Source organism: Hypanus sabinus, chromosome 8 (genome assembly GCF_030144855.1).
Source record: "Hypanus sabinus isolate sHypSab1 chromosome 8, sHypSab1.hap1, whole genome shotgun sequence".
Taxonomy (NCBI): Eukaryota; Metazoa; Chordata; class Chondrichthyes; order Myliobatiformes; family Dasyatidae; genus Hypanus; species Hypanus sabinus.
The window spans coordinates 131,486,055-131,510,618 of record NC_082713.1 but is presented as its reverse complement, the minus strand read 5'-3'; the positions used below and the strand labels follow the sequence as shown (position 1 = coordinate 131,510,618).

At 42.2% G+C, this 24,564-nt stretch overlaps 1 protein-coding gene across 4 annotated transcripts in view; it reads right to left on the bottom strand.

Annotated features, from left to right (window-relative positions):
• Positions 1 to 24,564, bottom strand: part of LOC132398425 (PDZ domain-containing RING finger protein 4-like) — a 470,759-nt gene that overhangs the window by 43,166 nt on the left and 403,029 nt on the right. For all 4 annotated transcript variants that reach the window (XM_059977839.1, XM_059977840.1, XM_059977841.1 and 1 more), the window contains one exon: positions 7,841 to 8,094. In XM_059977839.1, the coding sequence (XP_059833822.1) occupies positions 7,841 to 8,094 (254 nt within the window). The remainder of the gene's footprint in view (positions 1 to 7,840; positions 8,095 to 24,564) is intronic.

Below are 24,564 nucleotides of genomic sequence, written 5' to 3'. Positions count from 1 at the left end.
TGAAATACTTGTAAAGTTGCGACATGTTGTAACAGAAAAATACATGACTTGCAATTTGCCTGTAGAAACGCCCCTCAAATATAAAACTGGATGGTGAGTTAACTAGATTGGTTGAGGGTAAAATTTGGCAGGAAAGTGGGAAAACTTGTTCTTCTTTCAATAGTACCAAAAGGGTACCACACATTGTCTAAGAGATGGCAGTCCTGCAGTGAAGCATCTGCCAAACCTCAGGCTTTCATTAACATAGAACTCCAGAAGCAAAACTGTTACAAATGAGTCATGCAGCATCAGCAGAAAGGAATGAAGAGTGGATGTTTCAGGCCAAGCCCTTCATGAGGACACAGCCTGAAGCGTCCACACTTTATTCGATTCCATGGATGCTGCCTGACTTGCTGAGTTCCACCAGTATTTTGTGTGTGTTACTCTGGATTTCCAGCATCTGCAGAATCTCTTGTTTCTAAAAGAGTCTATTAGGTTTTCACAACAACCTAACAGACAGAAATACTCTATCCAAGAATTCCAAGATGTGGAGATTCTGGCAGCCTGTGTATGTGGACACAACATTTTACAATAAATTGTCTTGGAAAACAGCTGCAGGAAAAGTTGATGAAATCAACCAGGCTTCTGATCAATCTGATACAGAAACTACAAGCACATTTTTCTTTATAAAGCCATCTGTCAGCGTCACCGTTTAGAATTTGGATTTGTACACAAAATTCACTCAAGTAAGACAAGATCTTTTAGAAATGAGATTGCATTTCAATTAATACATCATTCTTTTTTTCGCACACATTCTTTTTTGCTAAATTTTAAAATTGATTTTACTTTTGCACATTTTGACTTGTAATAAATTAATTTAGAATAGTACAGCCCAAAACAATTTTAAGTGCACGGATGGTTAAGCCACCCAGACATGCAATTCAGCATTCAACAGTGGTTCAAACCATACACTTATTTTGAAAAATAGGCTGGATGGAAAAATGAAAAGAAGACAAAAACAATGTTCTGATAGACATATATTCAGAATCTCCAATTTAATCTACAAAACCCTGCCCTCACCTGAAGGAATAGCTGTTGAGAGAAACAGTGAATATTTCACTTCAATGACCACTTATCAGTTCTGAGAAACAGAAAGTGCTTTAAGTCAATTCATGATAAGAAAGAGTTAGAATTACTGGGTGAGGTTTAACCCTTAGGGATAGTGGATTTGGGTTAAGTGAGAGGCTGAAGTTTTGTAAATTCAAACCCAATGTCAGATTATCCAATTTGCTTCAATGGACTGTGAACAGTACAATTCAAGCTCAGGAGCAGTCTATGCCGTTAACAGTGTTTCAGTGGATGTATACCTTCATTCCTACACCATTCATTTTTAGTCTGTGTGTGTGTGCGGTTTCTTGCTTTATGTTGGGGAACCCCAGTCATTGAAAGTAACGTGACCACTGCTGCAGCATTGATTGTGGGCTGACCACCCATAGGCTACCCCCAATATACTTTGCACTCTCTTTGCCCTCCTCTCGCCCAATTGTAAATGTGTCCTGGAATTCCCAACCCATTTTCCCCGCACACCCTGCACTCGGCCATCAGACCACATTTGACTCCTGTCTCCTGCTGCCTCCCTCTCCCAGATCCTTGCGTCGAGAAGCTCTTCAGTTGCTGGCTTTTCCATCTGACCCTTTAACCAGGCTGCCTAACGGGCACAAAATGTGTGAAAAAAATCATTCTATCTGTTGATTCATTGAGATAAAAAGCATGAAATTGGCCTTTCCAGTCCTTTGAGCCTCGCTGCCCAGCAATCCCTTGATTTAATTCTAGCCTAATCAGGGGACAATTTACAATGACCAATTACCTATCAACTGTCCCACTTGTGGTGTAATATTAGTGCTGGACTCCAGAGCGAAGGTTGGGACTAGGTGAGAGTAAGTGTTCGGCACGGACTAGAAGGGCCGAGATGGCCTGTTTCCGTGCTATAATTATTTTATGGTTATATGGTTCCTGAGTTCGAATCCAAGTCGGGTTGAGCATCGGGCTAGCAATTTGGCCTAGTAAAAACAAGAATAGCTTGCTACAGAAACACCGTCATGACAGTGCCCCAATAACCGCACTGCCGAGTTAAGGGCTATTCTTCTGCTTCAACTACCTACCAACTGGTATGTCTTTGGAATGTGGGAGGAAACCGGAGCACCCGGAGGAAATCCAAGTGGTCATGGTGTATACATACAAGCTCTTTACAAGCAGCAGCAGGAGCTGAACTCGGGTCGCTGGTGCTGTAAAGCGTGCTAACCACTACGCTACCATACCACCCTACAACCTCACCCTACAGTGTGCCCTTTGCATTAGTAACTCTTGCCCTAATAAATTGCTTTGACTTAGGCCAGTGCCTTCTCATAGAATGGATTTAACCTAAGCAGCAGTGGGCGATGTGTTATTTCAGTGAAAATCAGCATTCAGAACAGGGCTTGGAGCAGGAACTCTTCACAGGCTACGCTGATTGGTTGGTAGGTTAAGGTTATTATTGTCAGAATGAGAGGGGAATTTGAGGGATGTATGATGGTTGGTACAGATATAATGGGCCAAGAGTCCTGTCTCTGACTCTATCATTAAGTGTGATGAAGGCAACCCATAACCCAGCCAATACTGACAATTTGCATAAGCTTAAAGCAATGCAGTTGGTACAGATGTTGCATTTTTATTTTTCCTTTTTTGCAAATCCAAAGCTCCCTGAAAGTGGCAACACAAGTGGATAAGGTGGTAAAGAAGGAATTACAGTATGCTTATCTTCACTAGTTGGGTGTTACAGAGGCAATGTCAATTATTGAGCATTGTGTACCATTCTCATTGCCACACTATGGGAAGGATGTGAAAGCTTAGGAGAAAGTAAAGAATAGGCTTACCAGGATGCTGCCTGGATTGGAGAATATTAGCTAATAAGAAGAGGATTGCCAAAGTTAGATTTTCACTTAAGCACTGGAAGCTAAGAGGTAAACTGATTGAAGTTTATAAAAGTATAAGGCAGTAGAATCATTTTTCCAAGGATGGAAGTGTCGGATTTTAGAGGGCAGAGGTTTACATTGAGAATGGGAAAGTTAAGAAAAGATTTGGGCAAACATGAGGAAATCTGCAGATGCTGGAAATTCAAGCAACACACACAAAATGCTGGTGGAATGCAGCAGGCCAGGCAGCATCTATAGATAGAAGCACTATCGACATTTCAGGCCGAGACCCTTCATCAGGACTGCAGACAAAAAAGATTTGGGCTGCACGTTTTGATTTCACACCGATGTCTGGAACATGCTGCCGGGGAGGTGGTAAAAACATACATAATAGTGTTGTTTAAGAGGTATTTAGACAGACAATCTGAAAAGGCAGGGAACTGGAAGAATATAGGTCATGTGAAGGCAGATGGGATTAGTTCGATTGGCATCATGTTCGGTACAGGCAAGGTGGTCCAAAGGGCCTGTGCCTGTGCTGCATTGTACCGCGTCTTGATCTTTTCCAATCTGCCCTCTGAAACACCATAAGGCAGGGACTAGGCAGCGAATGGTAATAATCCAAGGGTAATATCAAGTGAACACTGTAGCTCTAAAATCTCCCAACATCACAGTGTTTTATCTTGGACCAATGGCTGCATACTGCTGGTATGTTGGAGACAATTCTGGGCGTGAGTGTAGCACTGCCACATTTGTATGATGCCCTTTACTTTCCAAGTATGTCTGAGACTCTGATGAAAAGTCTCTCGACATCTACTGTGTCAGAGTATCTAACATGTTTGCATAAGGTCAATTTCAATTTCCATTCTTAACGACTCCAAAAAATATAATTCAAACCATTGGTCCACAGAGTGTGATACTATATCTCCAATTAGGGAGTGAGCCAGGGAAGGTGACAGAAATTTGCATAGGGAATACTTTGCATCTAGTGACCACAATATCATTAATTTCAAGGTAATTGTGAAAAATGATTGGTCTGGTCCAGAGGTTGAGATTTTAAAGTTGAGAAAGGCCAATTTTAATGGTATCAAAAAGGATCTGGCAAGTGAGGGTTGGGCAGGTTATTTCCTGCCAAGAGTGTACTTGGTCAGGGGGAGGCCTTCAAAAGTGCAATTTTGAGAGTACAGAGTTTATACGTTCCTGTCAGAATAAAAGGCAAGAATAGCGGGCTTAGAAACCTTGGTTTTCAAGAGATATTGAGGCCCTGCTTAAGAAAAAGAAAGAGCTGCACAGCAGTTATAGGGAGGCAGGAACAAACAAGGTACATGAGGAGTACAATAAATATAAGAAGGAAATCAGGAGGGCTAAAAGAAGTCATGAGGTTGCTCTAGCAGACAAGATGAAGGAGAATTCTAAGGTCTTCTATACGGATTTGAAGAGTAAAAAGACAGCAAGGGACAAAATTGGCCTTCTGGAAGATCAGCGTGGTGATCCATACGCAGAGTCAAAGTGATGGAGGAGATGCAAGTGGATTTTTTTTTTGCACCTGGGTTTACTCAGTAGAGGGACACAGAGTCTATAGATGTAGGGCAATACATCCGCGAGGTCATAGATCGAGGAGGAGGCATTTTTTGTCTAGGTGCAAATTAGGATGGATAAATCCCTAGAGTCTGACAATGTGTTCCCTTGGACCCAGGGGAGACTAGTACAGAAATTGCAAGGGCCCAAGCAGAGATATTTAAAACATCCTTAGCCACAGGTGAGGTGCCAGAGAATTGGACGATACCCAATGTGTTCTGTTGTTTAAGAAAGCCTCTAAGAATAAGCCTGGAATTATAGGCTGGTGAACGTATCAGCAGAAAGTTATAGGAAGGTATTTGAAGGGACCAGAGGGCAGCACGGTAGCTCGGTGATTAGCACAACTGTTTATGGTACCAGCAACCTGGGTTCATTTCCCACTGCTCTTTGTAAGGAGTTTGTATGTTCTCCCCGTGACCATGTGGGTTTCCTCCAGGTGTTCTGGTTTCCTCCCACAGTCCAAAGTCATACTGGTTGGTAGATTAATTAGGCATTATAATTTCTCCCGTGATTAGGCTAGGGGTAAATCAGGGGTGGCTGAGTCGCAGGGTCCGAAGGGCCAGAAGGGTCTGTTCCAAGTTGTAGCTCAATAAATAAAAAATTAAATATAGAAGTCTTTAGCCAGACAGGGATTGATTAGAGATGGTCAACACAGATAAATTATGTCTAACCAATCTTAGAGTTTTTTGAAGACGTTACCAGGAAAGTTGATGAGGGCAAGGCAGGGGAAGTTGACTTCATGGACTTTACAAGCTCTTTGACAAAGTCCCACATGAGAGGTTGGTCAAGGCGGCTGGCATTCAACATGAGGTAGTAAATTGGCTTCATGCAGAAAGGCAGAGAGTGGTTATAGATGGTTTCCTCCCTGACTGAAGGCCTGTGACTATTGGCGTGCTGCAGTATCGGTGCTGTATCTGTTGTAGTTTGCCAGTGACCTAGATGATGATGTGGTAAACTGGGTCAGCAAATTAGCAGATGACATCAAGATTGGATTTGTAGTGGACAGCGAGGAAGACTATCAAAACTTGCTGTGGGTTCTGGACCTGCTGGTGAAATGGGCTGAAAAATGGCAGATGCAATTTAATGCAGACAAGTGTGAGATGTACTTTGGCAGGACCAACGAGAGTAGGTCATATACAGTGAGCGGCAGGGCATTGAGGAGTGCAGTAGGACAGAGGGATCTGGGAATTCAGATCTATAATTTCTTGAGGGAGGAGTCATAAGGGAGATAGGGTTGTAAAGAATGCTTTTGTCACATTGTCCTTCATAAATCAATGTATTGCGTATAGAAGTTGTGATGTTATATTGAAATTGTATAAGACATTGGTGAGGCCTAATTTGCTGTACTCTTTCCCGTTTTGGTCCTTACTTACAGGAAAATGTAAACAATAAACTCTTCTCTGGCTTCCAACTGGGTTCAAGTATTGATTATAACTGACGTTTCAATGACAAACTCTGCCATCTTCATCAGGGATGATGCCTGGGCAAGTCTAGTCTGGTGGGGTATTTACACACCCATAGTCCATCCCTCCTGATTGGTTACTATGGGGTATAAATAACACCGGACTAGACATGCCCAGGCATCATCCCTGATGAAGATGGCAGAGTTGTCATCGAAATGTCAGTTTTAATTGACACCTCTTCCCGGCTAGAAGCCAGAGAAGAGTTCATTCATCATATACGCTGGGAAAGCACCAGATCCTTTCAAGTTGTAAATAAGATTGAAAGAGTGTAGAGAAAATTTACAAGAATGTTGCCAGGATTTGAGGACTGAGTTATCGGGAAAGTTTGAATAAGTTCAGACTTTATTCCCTAGAATGGAGAAGATCAAGGGGAGATTTGATAGAGGCCTACAAAATTATCTGGGGTATAGATAGTGTAAATGAAAGCAGGCTTTTTCCACCGGGGTTGGGTGAGACTGGAACTGGGGGTCTTGGGTTCGGGGTGAAATGTTAAGATAGTTAGAGGAACCTTGTCACAGGGTGGTGGAAGTGTGGAAAAAGTTGCTAGGGCAAGAGGTGGATATGGGGTCAATTTCAACATTTAAGAGAAATTTGGGTAGGTACATGGATGGGAGGGGTATGGAGGGCTATGGTCCAGGTGTAGGTTGATGGGACTAGGCAGATTAATGGTTCAGTATGGATGGGCCTGCTTCTGTGCTGTACTGTTCTTTGACCCTACGACTCTCTTGAAAGGATAATTCTCTCAACCCAGGAATGAGCCCAGTGAATGCCCTTCGGACAGTCTCTAAAGCTGCCATATCCATACAAAGGTACCAAAATAGCGTGCAGTTCCCTAGGGGCGATCTTAGCAACACCCTGCATGATTGTAACTAAGCTTGAGACAAAGTTGGGATGTAAAGTCTCGGGGCAACAGGTGGAGGACTTGGTGGGAGAGAGGGGAGGAGTCAGTGAGGCAGAGAGTTGCGGTGAATGAGGGAGAAGTTGGGGAGGGTGAGTAAGGAAGGGGAGTAGCTGGTGAGAAGAACAGGTGGAGGATTTGGTAAGAGGGAAAGCACAAAGGAGTAGGTGGAGGATGGATGGGTGGGAATGAGGTGGATGATTGAAGAGGAAAGGTAGTGGGGCAAAGGACAGTGACAGATGTTTGGGGGGGGGGGCAAAGTCTGTGACAAAAAAATCCCCTAAATTACAGAGCTTAACCAAGTCATGGGGGAAACAGCTTACACTAGAGACGGAGACTATTAAAATGTAAGTAAAACAGGCCATAAGAAAATCAACTTGTTTTAAACCTAGGGCCATGGAGATTAAAACTGTGCTGAATTGAAATGCAATGCTAATAAGGCAAAGATACAGCTTTATGTTTGTCTCTGGGCACCATCGTATGACAGCCATTGAAAGAGGCACAAGGATGAGAAAGAATGAAGGATTGAGCTGTGATGAAATGTACAATAATTTGTGGCTTTTTTATTGGAACAAAGTTAAGGGGAGTGTGAAGCAGCTTTCACAATTAAGGAAGATCCTAGGAGGGTAAATAATTAAACACTCATTACCAGTAACAACACAGCTACAAGGAGAGAGCAAGTGAAGATTATCAGGGCGGCCATAGGAGAGTTGGCTGGTAAATTTTTTTCACACAGAGAAACAATGAATGCTTTACCACAAGTGGTATTGAGGTGGGGATTAGCGTTTGGATACACGTTACAAAAGTATTTAAAGAAAAACTGTGGGCTGAGGGAAGGAAATGGAATTAGGGAAAACAGCAGCAGTTGAATAGCTTCATTAATGCAGCCTTTTCTAAGTAAATGTCTGAAAGCAAATTCCCACCCTTAAAGTTATTCAACTATAGCAAGTGGTCTGAATGAGACTCATTTGTACCTGTCTGACAGCAAATATGGGCAGATGTCGGGCACTGGAGGTGAAGATGATCTGAGCTTGGAGAGAGCCATGATGTGTTCAAAAGTAATTTCGGTCTGTGTGCCAGCATCCACCAGCGGGACCTCCTGTGAACCAACACGACTTTTGGTGACGGGGGTCCTCCGTAAAACTTGCACAACAATTGGGTCCTTGGCATTGCGAAAAGCTTCCACTGCCTCTTCGTGTGTGGCTTTCGACAGATCCTTCCCATTGACCTGAAAGAACGAGAGAATCAATTCACCATTCAACCTTTCAAATTTCCATTCCAGGGCTCCATCACATTGTCCTGAAGAGCAGAACCATCGGGCATGGAAATCAATGGGAGCATCTAACAAAACTAATCTGTGGGAGAAATGGGGAGAGTTTTAAATACCTCGCTCCACTTGATGGAAGGAGAGGAAGTGAAAAACATTAAATCAAGTGACAGAGCTCAGCCCCACTGTGGTCATCTGCCATTCTTGTTAAATCAATGGATTGAATATGTCAAACTTACACACTACAACACATCTCCTAACATTTCAGCAGGGGTCTTGCAGGTTAGTTGAGAGTCTGACATTTGTCACTTGTTTCCCAGTTCTAGATAAAACCAGGCTGGAACAAGGTTAATTATTTTTGCTGTGCTTTCTTCCTGCAAAATCGTTTTCCTTTCCTTTACATGTACAGCTAGTTGACTGCCACATCGTGGTGGACCAGACCTGGATGAGCAGCACATGACACAGCTATTGTAGCTTAATCTGATCCCACCTGCCAAATGACTTCATCCTATCGGGAAAATTCCCTTTGTTTTACCCATTTCGCTTTCCCACCTTTGCTGCTACCTTGACTAACTTGTTTCTCTTTTTTTTTTGTCTGACAAAGGGTTCCTCATCAGAAGCATGAACTCTGGTTCAATTTCCACAGATGCTACCTGACCAGTTGCTTTTTGATCATATTTGGGCCATTTGGCCTATCAAATCTGCCCCACCATTCAATCATGAATAACCATTTTATCTTTCTTCCCAACCCTTTTTGCCAGCCTTGTCCCCAGAACTTTTGATGCCCTTAAGAATTAAGAATCTATCAACCTCCACTTTAAATATACTCAATGACTGGCCTCCAAGCTGTCTGTGGCAATGAAAACCACAGATTTGAACACTCTGGCTAAATAAATTCCTCCTCATCTCTGTTGTAAAGGGACATCCTTCTGTTCTGAGGCTGTGCCCTCTGTTCCTAAACTAAATAACTATTGGAAATGCCCTCTCCATATTCACTCTGTCTAAGTCTTTCAATATTCAGTAGGTCTCAATGAGATCTCCCCCAATCTTTTAAACAAGTACAGGCTCAGAACCATCAAACCGTCATCATATGTTAACCCTTTCATTCCTGGAATCATTCTCATAAACTCTTCTGGATCCTCTCCAATGCCAGCAGGTCCTTCCTTAGATATGGAACCCAAAGCAGCTCACAGTACTCCAAATGTGGTCCGAACAATGCCTTATAAGGCCTCAGCATTGCATCCTTGCTTTTATATTCTAGTCCTTTCAAAATTAATGCTAACATTGCATTTGCCTTTCTTACCACTGACTCAACCTGCAAGTTAACCTTCAAGGAATCCTGCAATTGGACTCCCAGGTACCTTTGTACCTCTGATTTCTGAATTTGCCACCATTTAGAAAACTATCTATGCCTTTTATTCTTTATACCAAAGTACATGACCATAGACTTCTCTACACCACATTCTATATGCCACTTCTTTGCCCATTTTGCTAATCTGTCCAAGTCCCTGTTTAGACACCCTGCTTCCTCAACATTGCCTACCCATCCACCTATATTTGTATTAGCCACAAACTTGATTATAAAGATCACAATTCTGTCATTAATGTTCAACATGAAAAGTAAATGGATCCAACATTGACTCTTGGGGAACAGCACCAGTCACCGGCAGTGAGAAAAGGCTCCCTTTATTCCTACTCTCTGCCTCTGCCATTCAACCAAACTTATGTCTCTGCTATTATCTTTGGTGTTCTACCACAGACTCCTGTCTTGTTACGCAGCCTCATGTGTGGCATCTTGTCAAAGACCTTCTGAAAACCCAAGTTTTCTAGCATTTTGTGTTTTTATTTCACATTTCTGTTATTTTTTGACTTATGTCTCTGATTCTATACTCTTGCTTGATCATCAGCAAATTTGCCTAAAGGCACCATGGCGCAAGTTCACCCTCTGTCTCCACACTCCCCTCTTAAGCTTTAAAACGTTCACAGTCTGGGGGTTGGTTGGCCACCTGTCTTGATGTTTCTTCAATTGTCCCACTTTCAAACTTTGTCCAGTGACTCTCAGTGACAATATATTTCTTTTCACTGAAGGAATATGTTGGTTGTTGTGGTAGAAATAAGCATCAGTACGAGGCCTGAAATCACTTCACTGAGTGGCCTCATCAGCAGAAGCATTGGACAACATTCAGAATTGGCCATAAGGACAACTTATAATGCCTACAGGTGTAGGGACAAGAGTGAGACCTTGACCAGCTAGAGATCAAGCCAGCCAACTAAAGGTGTACGTCCTGAAGCATCCAAATATTGCACAAAAAGAAAATTGCTGAAAGCTGGAGGAAAAGCAAATTACTATAGGAATTCAGTCCAGTCTTTGGCCTTGACCCAAAACACTGGCTATCCCCTTTCCCTCTAGAGAAAATGCCTGACACCCTGAGATCCCCTAGCGGCTTGTTTTCTTTTGCTGAAGAACAATACTATTCTTTTAATTGATATGCAATAATTCAACTTTTACATGCATTCAGTGTACTGCTTAAATCTTAAGACATTTACAATATCACAGGGTGAAGCAAAGAAAATAATAAACTTGCATTATTTTTACACCTTTCACTTCCTCAGACATACAGATAGGTACCTACATAGTAGCCATTGTTGAAACGCAGGATACATTCATCTCACAAACAGTAATGAAATTAATAACCAGATTGTCTATCTTCCTATGTGTTAGTTAAGGTAAAACATTGGTTAGAAGACCAGTGGGATTCCCCTGCAGCTTATTTAAGGTCATAGAATTTGTAATGTGTAAGAGTGGCTCAAATCCAACATCTCATCTGAAAGGCAGCACCTCCAATATGCAGCACTTTCAGAATTACACCACTAAGGCGTTCCTTCAAATACGTGCACCAGTCCCTGGAGAGCAGCATGAGCGTACGGTCAGGCGTAAGCCCTAACACATGACCGCTGCCAACTTTTGTTATTCTTCCATCACTTTGAATGGTCTCAAGTCTGATCAACAAGAAGGGTGTCACATGAAAACATAACCACACTGCTCAACAGATAGGGGGGCTTGAGTATAATTGTACTGTGCCAGATGGGCTAATTAAACCATGCATACCCAATGAATAATAAAGCATATAGTTTTGCACACTTAGCCTGTATTAATTATTTCCTCGATGAATCTTCGAAGTAATAGCTTTTGTTTTACCCTCACCCTCCCCTCCCATCACCCGCATTAATATCCTGGCAAGTACGTGCCAGATGTTAGGAAGTGGATTTCCAGCTGAAACATTCGCATTGCTGGTAAATATACTGCTGCTGCCCATTCTCTGAAGCAGACCAGTGGACCTGTGCGGACAAGCTGCCATCCCGAGGGAGCAGACAGCAACTTGGTTGATCCCACCTCAATCAATATTACCGGCACAGTAATGCTGCTTGTCAAACCAGCTTGATTATGCATGCAAAGAACAAAGCCGCAACAGTTAGACAGAAGAGGCACAAAAGCACAATGTAGCAGCACAGAGTTACAGCACAAAGCACAGATTATGTGACTGTAAAACTGATTATTTTCCCTTGGGGTTTATTTTTGCTGATTCTATGCCTGACTTGCACAAACAGACTCACCAATGTGCCTACTACGCATAAAAACACGTCCTCTGGTCCTTCTTCTGTGATAACCAAACGGTGCAGAGAATTCCCCGCTTACCCTGCACAAAGCTCATTTAGATGTTCTCAATAGTTCTCTTTGGATCAGTGCTTCATTACTTTCAATTAAAAATACAGCTCAGATCTCACCAGCCACGTCTCCCAAATGTGAACTGAAGATAGGTCTGGACATGAGACCTTTCCCGATGTCCTCAGTGTAACAGGGGCCGCAAATTTAGGAGAGGATTCCACCACCCTCTAGTTTTCTCCCTAATCCCCCTCACAATCAGACCATTCAACCAGGACAGGTATTTCTCCTTCTGGGAATAGGAGGATGAATGTCAGATTAGATGGATTCATGCAAAAGACCCATAGACATGGACTAATACTTTAATTACATTAATCTGATGTCAGTCTGTTTATTACTCAAAAGAAGACCACAGCCTCTGAAACGTTCTCTAGCTCAACTTTATATTTCTATTATATCTTAACTGAGATAATATACACACAGATCACCAATACCAGATGTAAGCAAAATCAGCGGATGTAAGCAAGAGCAGTGAAAATATTTTCAAAGATCTCAGACGATTCAGACTCTTTTTAAAGAGAAAGAACTTGATTTTTGTGTAGAAATACTGATATATGAAATAATGTTCAGGTTGTGAGAGAGGTGTGGTGAACTACATATACCTGTTTGGATATCTTGCCTTTACGTCTCAGAGTGAGTTATTGATGGTGCATCAAGAGGAAACTGAGATACCTACATTTTCACAGTTGATATGGAAATCTCAACGTTTTGAAACAAAAATGGAACACATCTCCACAGGCTACATTCCAATAATATGTCTAACCTCAACACAGTTCACTCTAGCAAACCACCACAGACTCACTGCTCCATATTCCTTCTGCCGCACTGTTTTGATAGTGCAGTTGAGAGGTCGTTTCAGCTTCAATAAATGTCAAAGGGGACTCATTGTAAAATATGAAGACCACGCTTTGCTTCTTTACGCAGTTACATGTTTTAATGGCGTACGGAGGCTCTGCTCTAGTTTATCATGCTTTGTGTATCTAATAAATTGCGATATGTCTACATTGTAGTAACTGATTTAAAAATATATTATTTGTAAATGCTTGAGGAACTCAGCAAGTCAGGCAGCATCTATGGAAAGGAATCAACAGTCAGGCTGAGACTTTCATCAGGACTGGAAGGGAAGGGGGAAGACATCAGAATAAGAAGGTGGTGGGAAGAGGAGGAGTACAAGATTGAAGGTGATAGGTGAAGCCAGGTGGGTGGGGGATGGGCATGTGAAGTGAGAAGATGGGAGGTGATGGGAGGAAAAGGTAAAGTGCTGAAGAAGAAGGAATCTAATAGGAGAGGAGAAGGGAACATAGGGGAAGGGGAGGAGGAGGGGCACCAGGGGAGGCGATAGACTGGTGAGGAGAAGTAAGAGGGGAGCCATAATGGAGAATGGAAGAAGAGGGAGGGGAGAGGGCAGGAAATGACCATAAGTTAGAGAAATTGATGTTCATGCTATCAAATTCAAGATTACCCGGACGGAATATAGGGCGATGCTCCCGCAACCCGAGAGTGGCTTCATCTAGGCAGGGAAAAAGTCCATAGACCAAAGTGCAGAAATGAAAATGGGGATTGGAATTAAAATGGCTGGCCACAGGGAAGTCTTGCTTGTTGACGATGGAGCTAAGGAGCTCGACAAAGTGGTCCCCCAATCTACACTGTGTGTCACCGATGTAAATGAAGCCACATCATGAGCCCAGGATACAGTGGACAGTGTTTTTTTTGTACGTGTTACTTGAGATTTCCAGCACCTACAGAATCTCCTGTGTTCTTGAAAAGTCAATTGATTACATTTATCCTCAACTCTAATAACATATTGTGCACGCTAATGTATTTAAGTGCTCAATATAATATTTTAAAGTGAGATAAAATCTCCTCCTGTTTTGTTGAATGTGTGTGTTCCTTCAGGTGACTGGCTGCTCACCCAGTGCGATGGCATCAGACGCTGGGTGCCAGGCCACCCAATCAACTGGTGATACCTGGCAGATGTGGCAAGCACGGGTAAAGGCCAAATCTGGACAGCGAAGATCCCTAGACCCTTATGAAGTGGAGGAGGCAAAAACAGTAACAGCATTTAAAAGACATCTTGACAGATGAGCTGGGCACAGATGGATAGGGCACCCGGTTCTGATGGGAGTGGTGCATGAGGAGGATCTCCGAGTGTGCTTGGTTCTGGGCCTGGCCAAGATGGCCATTCGCCAGTCTAGGCAGCGGAAAGTTGAGGGCACTGCCTGGGCCAAATGCCTGCCCCTTTTCCGAGGATACGTTTGTGCCCAGCTGTCCTTGGAGAGGGAGCACATGCTCACAATGGGCACATTGGGGGACTTCTGGGAGCAGTGCCCCCTCCTGGGGCATTGACTGTTTTATAGATGGTAGTAACCATATTTTGAGTATACTGTCTTGTAAATATTGAATATCTGTACCTTGTGTATGTGTGATGTAAATAAACTTCTATAGTTTTGTTAAAAAAGTTAAATTAACACAAGTAAGTGGAATTAATGTAGAGCAGTGGCTGCCAGAGCACATCTCTGGTGCCCCGTCTCCTTTCTGGCCATCACAGCTAAACTATAAAGAATTTTGATTTATGATGCACAGTGGAAGAAAATAGGAATTGGAAATTCAAAGCAGTGACAAATAATTGAAAAAAAAATCAAATCTATTTAAAGCTACATATAATATTTTTCTTTGAGGGTAAAAGCAATTTTCATCTACAATTTTAGAGCATACATTAATAGCTCAACTATTCACTACTTCATTGCTTTTCACCTTCAATGAGATGGTGCAGTGATATCAGTTTCAGTTACATATAACCATGTAACAATTACAGCACGGAAACAGGCCAGTTCAGCCCTTCTAGTCCATGCCGAACGCTTACTCTCACCTAGTCCCACTGGCCCGCACTCAGCCCATAACCCTCCATTCCTTTCCTGTCCATATTCAATTTTACTTTAAATGACAATACCAAACCTGCCTCTACCACTTCTACTGGAAACTCATTCCACACAGCTACCACTCTCTTAGTAAAGAAATTCCCCCTCGTGTTACCCTTAAACTTTTGCCCTCTAACTCTCAACTCATGTCCTCTTGTTTGAATCTCCCCTACTCTCAATGGAAAAAGCCTATCCACGTTAACTCTATCTATCCCCCTCATAATTTTAAATACCTCTATCAAGTCCCCCCTCAACCTTCTATGCTCCAAAGAATAAAGACCTAACTTGTTCAGCCTTTCCATGTAACTTAAGTGCTGAAACATTCTAGTAAATCTTCTCTGTACTCTCTCTATTTTGTTGACATCTTTCCTATAATTCGGTGACCAGAAATGTACACAATACTCCAAATTTAGCCTTACCAATGCCTTGTACAATTTTAACATTACATCCCAACTCCTATACTCAATGCTTTGATTTATAAAGGCCAACATACCAAAAGCAGGCTGAATGTCACTCAGGAAGGTCAGATCCCCATGATCAGTAATTTGCAGTCGGTTTCATTGCTTTGAAAGAAGGTGGGTGACTGCACTGACACCACGCTCCACTAAATATAATGTTGGAAAGGCAATAAAGAACGTCTTGAGTGTTTTTCACAGTGCAGGACAGCATTCAGGGACCCTGCAACCAAAAGCCTTGATATGATTTTTGAACCTCAGCTTCAGTTCAAAGTCATCTTGTAGCGAGATCAGTTCTTCATTCATCCATCCTGTTAATTCCTCATTACAAGTCTTCAGGAACGGATTTACTACCCAATCTGGAATTTGGATCGAGAGAAGTTCCTGAAATTGCTCGGACATGTCTTTATGCAGCTCACTCAGGTGGGCACAGTTTACTTGAAGATCATCATCTGCTATTTTTTCTTTCCCTTCCAACTCAGAGAGGCTCGGAAATTGGGAAAGGTTGCGATGGCCAGCGTTGCCCTCAAATAGGGTTAACTTAAATGAAATGTGGGGATGACTAATTAGACCTTGATAAGATTCACATCATTTCCTTGCAATCGAAGATTAACTTCATTAAAATTTACAAATCATTCTGACAAATAAGCAATATCATGTCTAATATTCTTGAGTTAATTACCGAATGAAGCATTCAAGCCTTCAAGTAATTTTATCAGTTTCAGAAAGCACATAAAATTGTTTCAAGAATTTCCCCTTTGAGAACCACCTGACTTCTGTGTGCAACAGGAAGAATTCAAACTGTTCATCATTCTTAATACAAAGCTCTCGAAACACTTGAAAATTGAGCGTTTGGGACTTGATTTTATTTACTGCTGTGATAACGTTATTTAATGATTTCTGCAGCTGATTACTTAGGTTTATTGTGACAAGATGTTATCTGTGAAATACATAGTGAATGGTAAATACAGTGGCATGCAGAAGTTTGGGCACTCCTGGTCAAAATTTCTGTTACTGTGAATAGCACAAGATTTTTGCATACACTGGTCATTACAAATTAGAGGCAACAGTGGCCATGAGCTAGAGAAATGCAGTCAATACCTCTAGAAAGGGCAGATTCTGCCTTCACCCCATTGAACACAGGACTTGCATCACTGTGTGAGTATGAGAATTGTACTAGCTAACACTGTACTACAGTAGTGAGTGGCAATAATGTGTGGGCCAGGCCCAGAAATAACACAATTTCCTCAGTCCAGATGTTTCACGATATGCCAACTCTTAAAGTGTCACATTGTTTTTCAACAACCATTACGCTCTTTGAGCAAAGCCAAAGGATTAGTAAGAGATGAGGTGATTATGTGATCATTGCAATCAATTATGAGGCACTGAGGATCAAATGCTTAAAACAAGTAATTAATTTCTTAAATTAAGCCTGTAATCCCTCAGCTGCACCACTTGTTGACAAGTGCTCCCCACCATCTTCATCACACCACTAGAAACTCCCACCACTCTGGGGGAGGGGGTGAGATATCGCCAACTTTGGGAATCACTGTTGACCATCACGCCTCTCTACATTATAGAAAGTCATGGTGACCAAGATGGTCACAGTGGGATAAAAGGTCTGTTTCTATGTTGTATATGTCTATGACTCCAGCTGTCTTCCTTGAGCTCAATCACTAGTTCAATTGTCTCAATGCCTGACTAAACAGTGGGATTTTTATAATTCTGCTTTTGGATATGCTTGTATTGGGAAATTCAAAGAACAATTAGTATTCTCATTTCGATATTATTTCCTTAAAGCCACTATGTACAGTAAATCCTTAATTTACACAGAGGAATTTGTTACAGAAACAGCTGCAAATCCCAAAAGCAGTGAATACAATCTTCCCCCAGCTGTGGGTAGTGTAGGAGGTTGTTGCAGGTTATGTTGACAGGATGCAGTGCTGGGCTGAGAAGTGGCAGACGCACTACATTCCACATCTGAGTGGATAGCCAGCACCTTTATCCCACGGCAGAAGGGCTAACAGAGAAGGGATAATTTTAAGATTCTAGGAGGAAAGTATGTGGGGGATGTCAGAGGTAAGTTTTTTTTTACAGGGAGAGGGGTGTGTGCGTGGAATGCACTGCTAGGGGTGGCATAGGGGCATTTAAGAAACTTTAAGCACATGGATGAAAGAAAAATGGAAGGTCACATGGTGGAGGATTGCTCTTGGAATAGACTAAAATTTGGTGCAACATCGTGGGTTGAAGGGTCTGTAGCATAGTATGTCGTACATTCTAGAGGGATGGGCAATGGGTGTAGGGGATGGTAGAGCTGTTACTTCACAACATCAGTGAACTCAGTTCTCCACTGACCTCCGGCACTTTTCCGTTGTGACCCTAAAAAGAAACTGCAGATGCTGGAAATCTAAAATAAAGACAGAAGGCACTGGGAAGGTCAGAAGATCAGGCTGTGCCTGCAGGGAGAGAACCAAAGCTGATGTTTCAGGCTGAAGCCAACCTCACCAGCACACTCTCCCCATGACTGGTCTGGGTGCTGAGGTTTCTTCCTACCTCCCAAATGTGTGTGAGTTGGTAGGTTAAATGGTTTGTGCAAGCGCCCTGCAATATGTGAGTGACAGATAGAAACTCCATGGTCATCGAATGGATTGTGGGAAGAATTTGTTACAAATAATGCATAATTCAAACCTTTCTTTTTGCAAAAAGCAATCAGATGTTCCAACTCCTACAGCTGTCTAATAGCTAAAGGCATTGTAGAAACTCCTACAGGAGCAATGAACTCCTGGTCCATCCAACATGATGGGTGTGGCAGTAGCAAACCTTTACAGAAGGAAAAACGGAGTAGAATGAGGCCATTTGGCCCTAGAGCTGTCTCACCATTCAATGCTGATGTGCCCCAAGCCTCAATTCTTCTGTATCTGTTCCCCATTACCCTCAAACCCCTGTTCTTGCGAAATGGTGCCTACCTCCCGTGATCTGGCCACAATTTTCCAAGGATAGGGAACTGCAAAGATTCAGTGCAGTCTTGTGAGAAGAATTCTCCACAGCTCAGTTTTAAATGACTCCCGCTTCCCCCTTACCTTATTACTATGGGTGTTCATTTACATCAGCAGCCTTGACGTGCACAAAAAATGGATACAATTTGAGCAGTGTTGAAGTCATAAGTCTAGAAATTGATGTGGATTGCTGTGAGAGAGTCAGAGGATGCATGACTGCAACAGAGTCTAAAAGCTTCAGAAATGAAACTTACTCCAGTTGTAAAATAGTCGGGATTCTTTTAATTAGAATGTTTGATGATTATAAATTATGAATCCACATTAGATGATAGAAATAAAATGGATTACATTCCTCAGCTGTCACTGTCAATTGGTGGAAAGGCAATGCTCTGGCTGGTTGTGGCAGGTCAGACTCCGAGCCGGCCTGAGACTGCAAATTAAGTCTCATCCCTTCACAAATCAAGAAATGACTGCAGGTATGTAATAAAAATTTCCGTGGAGGGAGGTTACACCAGCAACCTCTGTGAGGCAGTCCACTCAGCAGTACTGCCAGATACCCCTCTGAACATAATTGCTACTCAGCACTGTAATTCAGCACTGTTATCCTGAAAGGTGTGAATTGGCTGTAAAAGTCATTGCAAGGACCGCCATCGAACAAGAGGATATCTGGAGTGTGAGGTAGGTCTTTACCAGTGGGTACCCAGCCTCACAGTCAAGGCAACCTCGAGGTCTGCTCAAGCATTTCACATCAGATGGTTCGGGAAAAATAAGTTGATGTTGCATATAACTTTTGTTGGAGGGGGGAGTTGAATGTTACTGTTTTATTCACAGGCAGGGAGCTGTGGTATTTATATTGTTTCCTGCTGTTCCCTAATGTTAGAAAACGTATGTAAAAGTTCCACTGTTTCAAACAGTTTAGTAGAAACTTCACAGTTTTATTACATTTCAGAACACTTGAGTACCCAATAGGTAATTTCGCCAGACCATACCAGGAGCAACAGTAGGCCACTTAACTCCACGAGCTTGTTCTGCCATTTAATAAGACCACAATTTATCCAAATGTAAATCCACTGCACTCCTGTCCATCCCTTGTTCATCAAGAATATATTTACCTCTGTAGAAGAGATTGCCAAAGATTTGTGACTCAGGGCAAAACCAAAAATCTTAACTTAACCTTAAATGGGTGATCCCTCACTCGACTCTCCCACAAGAGGAAACATCCTCTCCATCCACCTGGTGAAGACCCTTCGGGATCTTTCCCTTGTAACATTTGTCATGGAAATACCTCAAATGAAAGTCCAATGGACTGGGCAGTAACAGTGGGCTTTGTTAATGCTCATCATACCTTGAGCGCACAAATGCGAACAATGACGAAGTTTTAAATGTGAATTATTCAGGATGGAGACGAGAACATTAAAAAAAAACTCTGCAGAGAGTGGAGAGCGGAAATAAAGCCAGAATCTGCTGGAAATGCTCAGCAAGCAACGCACCAATGGCGGCAATAGTCTGGGACCTGAAATGTTAACCATTTTTTATTCCATAGACTTGCTGAGTAGTTCTAGCATTTTCTGTTTTTTTTTTGTTATTATCAGAGATGAGAAGAAATTGGGTATTCAACTGGGCATTAATGAACCTTAAAAACCCACTCTCCAAGTTGACCATGATGGTCATTTAGCATATTCCAGTCAGAATATTTGGATATTATGGGTTTAGTGCAGCTCTGATGCAAAGGATAGGCCATGATTTAATGGATGGGAAAACAGGTGAACAGGTCCTGCTTCTAAAATACACATGAGCAAGCTTCTGTATTCATTTAAGTGTCCGCAGGACCTCTGCCTTTGTTTGAGCAAGAAAGTACAGAGGCACAGATTATGCACAAAAATCATGCTTCTCTGCCTCTTCATCTCACCCTGCAGGCATAACCTGCTCTCTGTCTGAACATGAACAGGCACACATCAGACAGAATTTACTATTGTTACAATGGTTCTGATGGGTGAATAGCTGCTAACACACGCTGTGATAGGAAGCATCTTTAAGATGATACCAAGGAGCTGCCTGCTCCCTACGCAGGACCCCGACTTTTGTTATGTCTGGATATTTCACTAATAGGTTGATGGAACAGTCTCAAAATCAGGGAGCAAGAAGTTTACAGGTGCAGAATATTTTCAAACCTTTGTATCTGCATGAGGATAATATGCAAGTGGGCACTTTGTCTCGCACAGATGCAATACAGCACAGACAGAGGACCTTCAGTCTAATGTCAAGAATCCACTTACACCAATCCCATTCTTTACTCTCCACAAGTTCCCACGAAGTCCCCTCAGATTCCATCACTCATCTACACACGAGCCGCAACTTACAGTGGCTGATTATTAACCTACCAACTTGCTTGTGGGAGGAAACGGGAGCACACATGACCACAAAGGGAAGGTACATACCACACCTAGATGGAAAGAGGTCAGGGTTTAACTTGGGTCACCAGACCAGTGAGGCAGCAGCTCTATCAGCTGTGCACTAGTAATATAGCGTTAGCACAGCTCATCATGTTCCATGTATAATAAATCACTCTAAAATACAAAAGAAAGCATTTAACTGTAATTAGATACAAGATCCCAAGTATAGAAAGACTGTTAATTTCTTCTTGGAAGTATTGTCAGGATGCTGCGAAGATCACTCTTCTTCCATTGTTTGCTTCATCAGATCTATCACATTTACTTCAATCACTGGAATAAGCTCTCAGGCACTGACCATGTCACACCCACTCAGTTAAACCACGCCACCTAATAATTTATTTTCTGTCTTTAACAAAAAACTAAAATCACATCGAAGTGGTTCTATCAAACCAGAATTGCATCACCCCTCATAAGGAGAGATGAGGCAGATGATCAAAAGCTTGGTCAAAGAGGAAGATTTGAAGAAGTGCGTTAAAAGAGAAAGAAGGACGATTGGATGGAGACACAAGAGTGTAGCTGCTGGAAGCTGGAGCAAAATATGAACTGCTGGAAGGACTTCATGGGTCAAACAGCATCTGTGGAGGCAAAAGGATGGTTGATGTTTTGTGTTGAAACCTGATGCACTGGGTATAAGAGAATTGTGTCAATGTGGATAACTTATGAAAGTATTCAGATAAGCAGTTTTAGAAAGAGCGTGCATAGATTTGAAGTCACAATCTAGAACTAGACAAAGGGACTTTGAAAAAGGAACAGTAATTCTGGTGAGATGGTGGCACACGTGTATGCAGCAGTCTCTCCGGGGCCAACCAACGATGTTTTTGTCCTTTTTAAATGTCTATTTTATGATTGCAAGACTGGTGGACATTAAGAACTTCAAGTACTGCAGCTCTACCCCATCAGCAATTGTTCCCTAGTGGAGGAGCTTACTTTCCCATGTTGCTGCCTGCTACAGAAAGTGTTAGAGTTGGTGCACAAAGGTGGTGTATAGTCGAACAGTGAGTGATTGTCTCAAACATTTTGCTTGTGATCACAAGGCCCTGTTGGACATTGGCAATGTCGAATACGGCAGCTGCGGTGGAGCTGTGTGGCCTCGGTTGTAGCACACACTAGGCCTCATGCCACAGGCTCACTTGTTGCAGCCATCGAGGAGTGGAGAGGGGTTCACGTGTGGTGTGGTGTTCACGCTAGATCGAAGCTGGATCCTTCCATCAGTGCTGCCTTCCAGTGTTCAGCTGGTGGAAAACAAGCTGGACTGTGGCCTGCTGAGGGCTAGTTCTTGCTGACGATATCCACGTACATTGATTTACAGGACATGACACTCCGACTTGGGCTAAATTATATTTTCTTATGTGATGGTACGTTCACTGCTATCTTGTATGTGCTGTATTTGCTTAGTGCTGTGTATGACTGTAGGTACTGTGTTTTGCACAGTCGTTCCGGAAGAACACCGTTTCGTTTGGCTGTATTCATGGGTATTCATGTGTGGCTGAATGACAATTAAACTTGAATTTGAATTTGCAGAGTTTGTGGGAAAAGGTTGTTGGTGTAGTGATGGTTCAATGGTTACTTCATGAAAAAGGTGGCAAAAGCAGGTTTAAAAAAAGGATGAGCAATACACAAAGAGAGAGACAACTATAATGTCTGCCCGGTTAATGCATTCAAGTGATCATTAATCTGTTCAGATTTTTAAAGAAAAATAAACAAGTATATAACCTTCATTCACCTCACAAACTTACAAGGTGCTGTGCAACCAACGTGAGGCAGTTTTGGAGTGTGGTCCAGGCTATCACATAGAGAAACAGCAATTTGTCCAGACCTGTCACGTGATGTTGATTATAAGAGATAAGCATTGACAAGATGTTCAACTGAGAAGGCTAATAGTAATGTCCATTTAGCATTTCAGCTGCAAGCCAGCATCCAAAACTGTGCAAAGCTCTTCATCCAACACTGAAATAATAGATTATGTGCTTAGATTTCACTTTTCTTTTTCAAGGGGCAGCATTAAAGCCAGAGAAAAATGGAGTTCCTGCCAGTGTCAGTGTTCAATTCCAGACTGGTGAGTACTTGGGCAAATGATCTTTAAAGTGGAATTTAACATTTCCAATGTCTACATCCAGTTTCCTGCCTGTCCATCACTGTCCCACTCTCACTAATGAGCACTTCCAGTTTTGTTGCGTCTTGGTTAATAACCTTTCTAATTTGCTCCATGTACTTCTCATTCCTTTCATTGTAAATTACCTGGTAAAGTGAACAAGTAGGCCCTCAAGGCAGCAATCAACAGAACGGTAATTGCATTAAAAAATTTATAAGTTCAAAGTCTACAGTGGTGTAAGAACCTTTGTGAGCTCATGTATTGCCTTCAAAAGCACCCACTTTAAAAAAAAGGCAAAATACAACCCAACATCTTAAATTCTTCCTTAAAACCCTGAACTTCAGCAGCTAATTCCTTGCCTTCTGGTATTTCTTTCCCCAAAACTCCTCTGGCATTTTCTCCTTCCAGTGTCCTCTTCAGATTGAGGAGCAATCATTTGATTACATGTCTGCAGATGGTGTTGGATCCAACATTCAACAACTTCTGTGCAATATACCATGTTCCTGGCGTGCAACACCTCCAAGGTTGAAAAGGACATCACAGATGGATCAGTAAATCCCTAAGCAGTGACTGGACTTTCAAAAGGCAAAGGGCTGTATTTATCGTAACTTGAAGGGGAGGCAAGGGATCTGCCATATATGTCTTTGAATGGAAAATTCCACAAAAAGTAGACAATACAGCTTAGTCCATCCCCACCATTGAGCACACCCACATTGACTACTGTTGCAGAAATGAGCATCCATCATCAGGGAACCCACCACCCAGACCATGCTTTCTTCTCTCTGCTGCCATCAGGACAAAGGTAGAGGAGCCTCAGAAGCTGGGTTCAGGAACAGTTATTACCCCTCAACCATCAGGCTCCATCAATGAAATGTTCCCACATCCTATAGACTCACTTTCAAGAACCCTTATCTCAGGTTTTCGATATTTATTGCTTGTTTGCTTACATATATGTGTACTTGCAGTTTGTTGTCTTTTGCACACCTGTTAAACACCCAGTGAATGTGGTCTTGCCTTGATTCTGTTACAGTTATTACTCTATTATTGAGCATGCCCGCAAGAAAATGAATCTCAGGGTTGTATATGGTGAGATATATATACACGCATTGGTAATAAATTTACTTTGAACATAACATGGACAGAGTAAAATCACATATAATAGCAGCAAGTCCATGTCAACGCCATGCACTCTTTTACACCAATACCATAGCAATTCCAGTTTATTCTTCACACATTCCCATCAATGCTCCCTTCAACAATCCCAGCTTCTCCACACTATTCCCTTTAATCACACAAAGCCAGGAGCAATTTATAGTGGCCAGTTAACTTGGAACATGAGAAGAAACCAGAGCATACGGAGATAACCTAAGTTATTACGTGTAAACACCATCAATGCTACGCTCCCAAGCTTTCAAAGTGAAGAAAAGCTTTAGCAATAAAGAAATGAAGGTTGCGATGCACAGTGTCCGGTACGGAGGATTTGGGGAGGAGGAGGAAAACACTCTTGGGAGAGAAATTTGCCCTCAGTGGCATGCGCTCAAGAAACAGTGTAGAACAGCATGCCCTCTGCATGATAGTGCCAAATTTCTATTATGATACCAGAACCAAGAGTCTGTAAGCATTGGCAGTGACTGACCAGGCTAAAGCTCTTTTTCTTCAGAAGGAAGATAACCAGAAATTTTTAGCATTTGATAAGTACATACAAAGATGCAAAAATAAAAACATCCATGCTTTGAAAATCTGCAATGAAAAGTGTAATTACTGAAAATACTCATCAGGTCAGGCAGCTTCTA